This window comes from Heterodontus francisci, chromosome 39 (genome assembly GCF_036365525.1).
Source record: "Heterodontus francisci isolate sHetFra1 chromosome 39, sHetFra1.hap1, whole genome shotgun sequence".
Taxonomy (NCBI): domain Eukaryota; kingdom Metazoa; phylum Chordata; class Chondrichthyes; order Heterodontiformes; family Heterodontidae; genus Heterodontus; species Heterodontus francisci.
Window position 1 is genome coordinate 35050433 of NC_090409.1, and position 10480 is coordinate 35060912.

The window sequence follows — 10480 nt, forward strand, 5'->3', positions numbered from 1 at the left end:
TTATGTGTCTGACCAACACACAAAGCTGTCAACAAGATTAAGCTAAACTAGCAGAAATCCATACAGGTAGAGTTCCCACTATATTAACATGGAGTCAGGAGGATGCAGTCAGCCAGAGGAAGGCCCAACACTTCGATACATCAATAGAGAGCAGACACAGGCGGCTAAGAGAGGGCCTTGGCTTCCCAAGAGTGTGCAAGCTCGGAGGCTCAAAGTGTAACTGGTGAGTGGGCTGGAATATTTTGTCCCATTTCATTCTTTACTTGTAACTAAGTGTTATTTTACTAGTTGCCATGCGGCCTGTATTTTGACACTGCAATAGGTAGATCCAAATGTGTAGAAAGGCTATTTAATCATAGCTGACTCAATGGGTAAACATAGAATAAAAGTTAGAGGTTGGAAGTATTTGATATTCGATGATAATGATGTTGGGTATGTGTGAGAATTTCACAGAAAGGAGAAGCAATGAGCTCTTTTTTGGTTTTGACATTACGTGAAGATGTTTTCAGTTACAGAAGCATCGGAACAGGAGAAGTCCATTCAGCCCCTCGAACCTGTTCCGCCATTCAATTCGATCATGGCTGATTTGTGACCGAACTCCATTTACCCACCTTTGCCCCATGTTCCTCCAGCTTCCTCTCCAGAGACTCTCCGGCGGGGATCTAGCTATGGAACAGAGGCAGGCAGTTGCCCCACTCAGTCCCGTGACTACTCGCTGTCTGGACCTCAGGACGGCCATCTTGGCTAGGCCCAGGAGAAGGTCCTTCCACTTTCCTGCTCACCTCCTCCCATTGGGAGGCCAAAGATCAGGAAGGTGGGACTCAAGTGCAGGCGGAAGCCTCTTCACACTGTGGAAGAAGGGCTGTAACCCCTTACAATCCACATCCAAATGGATGACAGACTCATCCAGGCAGTAGGAATTGCATGCTGCCTGGGGGAACCAGGAGCAGGCCATTGGCTTGTCCTACAAACTATTAAATTGGGCTGAAACTTGCTGTTACCGGGGCAGAACTTGGCTTTACTGACATTCTAAATGCACAGCGATGGATCATCTCAACAGCACCAAGTAAACGAAGGCTAATGGATGTACATTTCTGTCTCGGCAGGATGACTGTCAAATCCAATATGCCGTCATAAATTTGCACACTTCGCAAACAGGAGAGAGGCAAACAGGACACGCTCCATTAAAAGAGGTTTCTGATTCCAAGGTGACTTTGTATGCCAGGCTGAACCACTAATCAATACATCCAACACTGACTGAATAAAGTGAACTTGTTCCATTTATTACTTTGTGAGATCTGTGTGAGAAATTGTGTAAGTTTGGATAAATGAGGAGAGACTGTTTCCAGTTGCAGAGGGGGTCAGGATCCAGCCAGCACAGAATGAAGGTGATTGGAGGCAACAAAGGAGAGAAATAAAGAGACAGTCAGTTGTTCTGATCTGAAATGCACTGTCTGAAAGGCAAGGGAAGCAGATTAAATATAAACCATCTCCATCTGCTGGTGTCCCTGTCTCACTGCAGTTACTGCCCCCTCTCACCATCTCCATCTGCTGGTGTCCCTGTCTCACTGTAGTTACTGCCCCACTCACCATCTCCATCTGCTGGTGTCCCTGTCTCACTGCAGTGACTGCCCCCTCTCACCATCTCCATCTGCTGGTGTCTCTGTCTCACTGTAGTTACTGCCCCACTCACCATCTCCATCTGCTGGTGTCCCTGTCTCACTGCAGTGACTGCCCCCTCTCACCATCTCCATCTGCTGGTGTCTCTGTCTCACTGCAGTTACTGCCCCACTCACCATCTCCATCTGCTGGTGTCCCTGTCTCACTGTAGTTACTGCCCCACTCACCATCTCCATCTGCTGGTGTCCCTGTCTCACTGCAGTGACTGCCCCCTCTCACCATCTCCATCTGCTGGTGTCTCTGTCTCACTGCAGTTACTGCCCCACTCACCATCTCCATCTGCTGGTGTCTCTGTCTCACTGCAGTTACTGCCCCACTCACCATCTCCATCTGCTGGTGTCTCTGTCTCACTGCAGTTACTGCCCCCTCTCACCATCTCCATCTGCTGGTGTCTCTGTCTCACTGCAGTTACTGCCCCACTCACCATCTCCATCTGCTGGTGTCTCTGTCTCACTGCAGTTGCTAAAATAAAAGCAAAATACTGCGGATGCTGGAAATCTGATGAAAGGTCACAGAGCTGAAACGTTAACTCTGCTTCTCTCTCCACAGATGCTGCCAGACCTGCTGAGTATTTACAGCACTTCTTGTTTGTGTCTCACTACAGTTACTGCTTCCTCTCACCATCTCCATCTGCTGGTGTCCCTCTCTCACTGCAGTTACTGTCCCCGCTCACCATCTCCATCTGCTGGTGTCCCTCTCTCACTGCAGTTACTGCCCCGCTCACCATCTCCATCTGCTGGTGTTCCTGTCTCACTGCAGTTACTGTCCCCTCTCACCATCTCCATCTACTGGTGTCCCTCTCTCACTGCAGTTACTGTCCCCGCTCACCATCTCCATCTGCTGGTGTCCCTGTGTCACTGCAGTTACTGCCCCGCTCACCATCTCCATCTGCTGGTGTTCCTGTCTCACTGCAGTTACTGCCCCCCCCCCTCTCACCATCTCCATCTACTGGTGTCCCTGTCCCGTTGCAGTTACTACCCCACTCGCCATCTCCATCTGCTGGTGTACCTGTCTCACTGCAGTTACTGTCCCCTCTCACCATCTCCATCTGCTGGTGTCCCTGTCTCACTGCACTCAGTAAGAGAGCTCCCGTGACATGGGCCGAAGGGCCTGTTTCCTTGCTGTATAACTCTAAGACTCTATGAAAGCAAAGAGAGGGCATGAAAGAATATTGGCGAGCAAAATCAAGGTGAACCCAAAGATGTTTTATCAATACATTAAGAGTAAGAGGATAACGAAGGAGAGAGTGGGGCCCATAAAAGACCAAAAAGGTAACCTATGTGTAGGGGTGGAAGATATTGGTCTGGTTCTTAATGAATATTTTGCGTCTGTCTTCACAAAAGAGGGGGATGATGCAGATATTGTAGCTAAGAAAGAGGGGTGTGAAGTATTGGTTGTGATAAACATAGGGAGAGAGGAAATATTAATGGGATTAGCATCCTTGAAAGTTGATCAATCACCAGGAACAGATGAAATGTATCCGAGGCTGTTAAAAGAAGCAAGAGAGGAAATAGCGGAGGGTTTGACCATCATTTTCCAGTCTTCACTGGATACAGGTGTGGTGCCGGAGGATTGGAGAACTGCTAATGTTGTACCTCTGTTTAAAAAGGGTGTGAAGGATAAACCGAATAATTACAGGCCAGTCAGTCTAACCTCAGTAGTGGGAAAATTATTGGAATCTATTCTGAGAGACAGGATAAACTGTCACTTAGAAAGGCACAGATTAATCAAGGATAGTCAGCATGGATTTGTTAAGGGAAAATCTTGTTTGACCAATTTGATCGAATTTTTTGAAGAAGTAACAAGGAAGATAGATGAGGGTAGTGCAGTTGATGTGATCTACATGGATTTTAGCAAAGCTTTTGACAAGGTCCCACATGGCAGACTGGTTAGAAAAATAAAATTCCATGGGATCCAGGGAAATGCAGCAAGGTGGATACAAAATCGGCTCAGTGGCAGGAAACAAAGGGTAATTATAAACTGGAGTGCTGTTTCTAGTGCTGTTCTGCAGGGCTCAGTACTAGGTCCCCTGCTTTTTGTGGCATATATTAACGATTTGGACGTAAATGTAGGGGGCATGATCAAGAATTTTGAAGACAACACAAAGATTGGCCATGTGGTATATAGTGAGGAAGATAGCTGTAGGCTGCAGGAAGATATTGATGGTCTGGTCAGAGGGGCAGAAAAGTGGCAAATGGAATTTAACTTGGGGAAGTGTGAGGTGATGCATTTGGAGAGGTCAAACAAGGCAAAGGAATACAAGATAAATGGGGAAATACTGAGAGGTGTAGAGGAAGTGAGGGACCTTAGAGTAACTGTCCACAGATCCCTGAAGTTGGCAGGACAGGTTGATAAGGTGGTTAAGAAGGCATATGGAATCCTTTCCTTTATTAGCCGAGGTATAGAATACAAGAGCAGGGAGGTTATGCTGGAACTGTATAACTCATTGGTTAGGCCACAACTTGAGCACTGTGTGCAGTTCTGGTCACCTCTTTACAGAAAGGATGTAATTGCACTAGAGAGGGTACAGAGGAGATTTACGAGGATGTTGCCAGGACTAGAAAAATGCAGCTATGAGGAAAGATTGGATAGGCTGGAGTTGTTCTCCTTGGAACAGAGAAGGCTGACGGAAGATCGGATTGAAATGTACAAAATTTTTAGGGGCCGGGATAGAGTGGAGGTGAAGGGTGTATTCACCTTAGCAGAGAGGTCAGTGATGAGGGAGCATAGATTTAAAGTGATTGGTAGAAAAATTAGAGGGGAGATGAGGAAAGCATTTTTCACCCAGAGGGTGGTGGGGGTCTGGAACTCACTGCCCGAAAGGGTAGTTGAGGCAGAAATCCTCAACTCATTCAAAAGGAGTCTGGATATTGTTACAACCAGGTGAGAAAGGTATCTAGGGGTCTTTTACTGTCTTCACCTGGTGTTAGTGTAACAGGGTTTCATTTTAAACACACTGTGTTTCAGCTCCCCCTTGGTGAATCCTTGTTCACCTCTTTCCAATTATAAGGTAAAGAAATGAGCATAAACAGGCCTTCTTAGGTTTAAAGAAGAAAAGTGAAATTTATTAAAACTTAAACTTAAATTCTAATTCGGTTGATGCCTACAGATACACACTGCGCCCCATGTTAGCATGCGGCGTGCAAATAGAGACAGAAAAGAGCAGAAGAAAAATAAAGTAGAGAAGTTTGAGGCAATATCAGGAGTTTCTTGTTTACTGTGCTTTGAGCTCACTGTAGTCCCTTTGTAAATAGTCTTGCTTTTTGTTGGGGCCCAGTATTCTTCTTAAACCTTGTTCACTGTAGGAGACTTTTCTCTCTTGGGGTTCATTGCCTTTAGTGGTTTCTGAAGCTGGTGAGAGTGAGATGAGAGCAAGCAGGAGAGAGGTCTCTTCAGTCCAGGAGCTGACAACTTTCTGAATTTTAACCCTGTGGGCAGTTCAAATTCAAAAGACTGCAACAGTCAGCCAGTCATGTGACTGAACTGGTCTGACCACGTCTGTTTGTGTATTCGGCCAACTTAGTAATTAACCTGGAATGCATCAACGTCTGGTAATCAAAAGTCCATTGTGGATTAAATTGGAGCAGAGAATAGCCTCTTTGTCCTTTGAAGTACTTGTCTGTTGATATGCTAATGTATCTCTCCAGCTGAAGTCTCCAATTTCTTACCCTTTCTCTCTGTCTCTCCTTCTCCCACTGTCTCCCTTGCAGCAGGTGTGGGCCATATAGCCTAATGGTTCTGCTCTTCTATTATCTAGAGAACTTTTATTGCACCACTTCAGAGACAGGTATATCCTTTCTTAGGCCTGGAGACCAGGACCGTACACAGGTGTGATCTCACCAAGGTCCTGTCCAACTGCAGCAAGACTTCCTTACTCCTGTACTCCAAACCCCTTACAATTAAAGGCCAACACACCAGGATTGGTTGAATTTTGAAAAACTCCTCTGCAAATGGCAATTCATGCTGGGTTAATTGTTAATTTTTAAATCTGGGATTGATAGATTTCTGTTAACCAAATGTCGTAAGAGATATGGGGCAAAGGCGGGTATTTGGAGTACACTAGATAACAGATTGGCCATGATCTCATTCAATGCCAGAACAGGGTTGAGGGGTTAAATGGCCTCCTCCTCTTCCTGTGCTCTATGTCAACTATCCTTCTTTCACTCTCTGTCTCCCTGTCGGTTTGTGTTTCTCTATTTTTCTCGTTCTATCTCTTTTTCTCTCTCTGTCTGTTTGGAATAATATAGAGGGAGATTGACTCTGTATCCACTCATGATCTTCATGATGTGGGAGTGGTTGATGGGATGGTGTAGAAGCAGCAGAATTCTGTACCTAATTCATGCTTTACTTGTCTGGGGAATTTTGATGGGAAAGTGCAAACGGAGAGGTCTGGGACCAGTGCCCTTATGGGGAGGACTTAATGGTGCCTCATAATTGACTGGTTCCCCATATGGGTGCTCCGTGGATTAACGGGGCAATGGTAGAGTGGATACGACATTTGCTAAGAGTGATCAATAGTTGTTTCAGGTTGGAGGGAGGTATAGAGCAGTGTTTCCCCCACCCATTCTCCTCCAGCCCCCATTCCCCAACATGAGGTTCAGGTTAGGACCACTGTTCTTTTTGATGGGTGAGGGAGTGGGACTCACTGAGTTGCTCTTGCTGAAAGCTGGCACAGACAGTTTAACTTCAGTGGTGGGAAAGCTTGCAGAAAAAATAATTCAGGACAAAATCAGTAGTCAAATGGACAAATGTGAGTTAATTAAGGAAAGCCAGCATGGATTAACTAACTTGCTGGAGTTTTTTGAGCAGGTAACAGAGAAGGTTGTTGAGGGCAGTGCCTTTGGACTTTCAAAAGGTGTTTGATACAGTGCCACACAACAGACTTGAGAGCAAACATGTAGCCCATGGAATAAAAGGGAAAGTAGCAACATGGATATGGAATTGGCTGAGTGACAGGAAGCAGCGGAGTGGTTAATGGATGTTTTTCGGGCTGGAGGAAGGTTTGTAGTGGAGTTCCCCAGGGATCAGTGTTGGGACTCTTGCTTTTCCTGATATATGTTAATGACCTAGACCTTGGTGTACAGGAAACAATTTCAAAGTTTGCAGATGATACAAAACTTGGAAGCATTGTGAACTGTGAGGAGGATAGTGTAGAACTCCAAAAGGACATAGACCAGTTGGTGGAATGGGCAGACAGGTGGCAGATGAAGTTCAATGCAGGGAAATGTGGAGTGATTCATTTTGGTAGGAAGAATATGGAGAGACAATATAGAATAAAGGGTACAATTCTAAAGGGAGTGCAGGAGCAGAGGGACCTGGGTGTATATGTGCATAAGTCATTGAAGGTGGCAGGACAGGTTGAGAGAGCAGTTAATAAAGCATACAGTATCCTGGGCTTTATTAATAGGGACATAGAGTACAAGAGCAAGGAAGTTATGTTGAACTTGTATAAGACACTAGTTCAGCCTCAACTGGAGAATTGTGTCCAGTTCTGGGGGCTGCACTTTAGGAAAGACGTGAGGACATTGGAGAGAGTACAGAAAAGATTCACAGGAATGGTTCCAGGGATGAGGAATTTCAGTTATGAAGATAGATTGGAGAAGTTAGGACTGTTTTTCTTGGAGAAGAGAAGGCTGAGAGGTGATTTGATCGAGGTATTCAAAATCATGAGGGGTCTGGACAGAGTAGAGAGAGAGAAACTGTTCCCACTGGTGAAAGGATTGAGAACGAGACGGCACAGATTTAAAGTATTTGGTAAGAGAAGTGAAAGTGACATGAGGAAAATCGTTTCCATGCAGCGAGTGGTTAAGGTCTGGAATGCGCTGCCTGAGAACGTGGTGGAGGCACGTTCAATTGAAGCATTCAAAAGAGAATTAGACTGTTATATGAAAAGAGAATGTGCAGGGTTTTTATTATTTATTTATTTAGAGATACAGCACTGAAACAGGCCCTTCGGCCCACCAACAACCACCCATTTATACTAGCCCTACAATAATCCCATATGCCCTACCACCTACCTACACTAGGGGCAATTTATAACAGCCAATTTACCTATCACCTGCAAGTCTTTGGCGGTGGGAGGAAACCGGAGCACCCGGAGGAAACCCACACAGACACAGGGAGAACTTGCAAACTCCACACAGACAGTACCCAGAATTGAACCCGGGTCGCTGGAGCTGTGAGGCTGCGGTGTTAACCACTGCGTCACTGTGCCGCCCGTATGGGGAGAAGGCAGGGGAATGGAACTGAGTGAATTGCTCTTTCGGAGAGCTGGTACAGACATGATGGGCCGAATGGCCTCCTTCTGCATTGTAACAATTCTGTGATTCCGTGAACTACAACCATCTTCCTTTGTGCTCGGCATGTTCCAACCAGAAGAGAGTTTTCCCCCTGATTCCCATTGACTCCAGTTTTGCTAGGGCTCCTTGATGCCATACTCGGTCAAATGCTGCCTTGATGTCAAGGGCAGTCACTCTCACCTCACCTCTGGAGCACAGCTGTTTGTCCATGTTTGGATCAAGGCTGTATGAGGTCAGGAGCTGGCAGAATCCAAACCGAGCGTCACTGAGCAGGTTATAGCTGAGTAAGTGCCATTCGATAGCACTGTTGACCACCCTGTCCATCACTTTGCCGATGATCGAGAGTAGACTGATAGGTTGATAAATGGCCTGGTTCAACTTGTCCTGCTTTTTGTGTACAGGATATACCTGGGCAATATCCTGCTTTACCGGATCAATGGCAGTGTTGTAGATTAGAAAGGGACACTGTCTGTGCTGCGTTTGCTAATCTCAGCTAATCTGAGCCCCAAACACAGAAGGAACGGCCCGACTCGATCTGTGCCTGTTTCATTCGCTTATTACACTGCACACCCAGAGTCTCACCCCCTCCGCACGCTGCCCCCGCGGTGGCTGTGGTGGGGAAGAGACGGTCGCCCACCTCCTCCTGGAATGTGCCTTTGCAAAGCAGGTGTGGAAAGAGATGCAGTGGTTTTTGTCGAGGTTCATCCCGAGCAGCTCTGTAAAACAGGAGTCTGTGCTCTACGGGCTGTTCCCAGGGACGCACACCGAGACAAACATCAACTGCTGCCGGAGGACTATCAATTCGGTGAAAGACGCCCTTTGGTCTGCCTGAAACTTGCTGGTCTTCCAGCGCAAAGAGTTGTCCACCACCGAGTGTTGCAGACTGGCACATTCCAAGGTCCAGGACTACGTGCTGAGGGACGCACTAAAGCTTGGGGCAGCCACAGCGAAGGCTCAATGGGGAAAGGTCCAAGGGGCTGGAACCCGTGTAAAAACCCTCGGGCTGTAAACACCAGAGAATGTTTATGGTATGAAATGCAAGTGTACATTTTATATAAAATGGACTGGCAGGTGCAGTGAGACACCTCATATTCTGCGTCGAAAGAAACTAAACTTTATTGCACACGTCTAAAATGTCCAATTTGAATTGTTTTGTAATGTATCCGTTACACATTTTATGAATATTTTTGGGAAGAAAGTATAATGGGCAACCAATCCGAACGCACCAATTTGTGCTACTACTGGGCATTCTGGCATAGAGGCCGGCTACCTAACCCGAACCTGACAGGACCCGACAACATGTGTCGGGCTCGGGTCGGGTCGGGTTGAGTCCAGGTCGGGTCGGGTCGGGTCAGGTCAGATCAGGTCGGTTCGGGTTCTTTTTCCCGAGCTAAAGCAGGCCTCGAATCTGGCAGAGCCTTTTATACAGCAGGTTGCTCGGCCATTTCAGAGGGCAGTTAAGAGTCAACCACATTGCTGTGGGTCTGGCGTCACAAGTAGGCCAGACCAGGTAAGGACAGCAGATTTCCTTCCCTAAAGGACATCAGTAAACCAGACAAATATTTTTACAACAATCCACAATGGTTTCATGGTCATTATTAATTAATTTTAATTCCAGATTTATTAATCAAATTCAAATTTCACCAGTTGCTGTGGTAGGATTTGAACCCCTGTCCCCCGAGCATTAACCTCAGCTTCGGGATTACTATCCGTGACATTACCCCAACGCCACCACCTCCCCAATTAAAGCAGTAAATTAAAACACAAAGATTAATGTCTAGCAACACCACTGCAATGACTATTGAGGTTAATGATTAAAACAGTAGCCGACCGTCAGTGTTATATTCGTGGAGTGTTGAATGATTAATTCACAGATTTAAGTTAAATGTTTAACAATTTCTTTTTAAAATATTTTTATGAGAATATTCTTGCTTGTACCTTCACCCTCAGGGCAAACATGGGAACACCACCACCTGCAAGTTCCCCTCCAAGTCACTCACCATCCTGACTTGGAACGATATCACCGTTCCTTCACTGTCGCTGGGTCAAAATCCTGGAACTCCCTTCCTAACAGCACAGTGGGTGTACCTACCCCACATGGACTGCAGTGGTTCAAGAAGGCAGCTCACCACCACCTTCTCAAGGGCAATTAGGGATGGGCAATAAATGCTGGCCTGGCCAGTGACGCCCACATCCCCCAAATTCATTAATTTGCTCTACGTGAGAAATTTTTTCACTGGTTTTATTTTTTTGCTTTTTGTTTCCTGGTTGGCTGCCTGTGAAAATCCTTGAATTTGATTGGCTGCTTGGGCAGCCTGATGACATCACTGCAGCTCCACACTGGGAATCCCCAGTAAAGAACACAGCAATCGGTTCCAGTCCCACTACACGGTGATGGAGGGGAAATTCTCACCACAGAGATTGCTGGATCTCTCAGCGAGACTTAGTTTGAAGTCAGCGATGAGCGTTCTTGCTAAACATGCCGGTGAATCACTGCGGAC

General features: G+C 46.3%; 1 protein-coding gene across 1 annotated transcript in view; it reads left to right on the forward strand.

Moving 5' to 3' along the window:
• LOC137352877 (nectin-3-like protein) overlaps nt 1–5608 on the forward strand; it is a 59972-nt gene extending 54364 nt beyond the window's left edge. Inside the window, exons 5-6 of the mRNA XM_068018728.1 lie at nt 1107–1208; nt 5438–5608. Of these exons, the coding sequence (XP_067874829.1) occupies nt 1107–1208; nt 5438–5608 (273 nt within the window). The remainder of the gene's footprint in view (nt 1–1106; nt 1209–5437) is intronic.
• Nucleotides 5609–10480: the final 4872 nt, after the last annotated feature.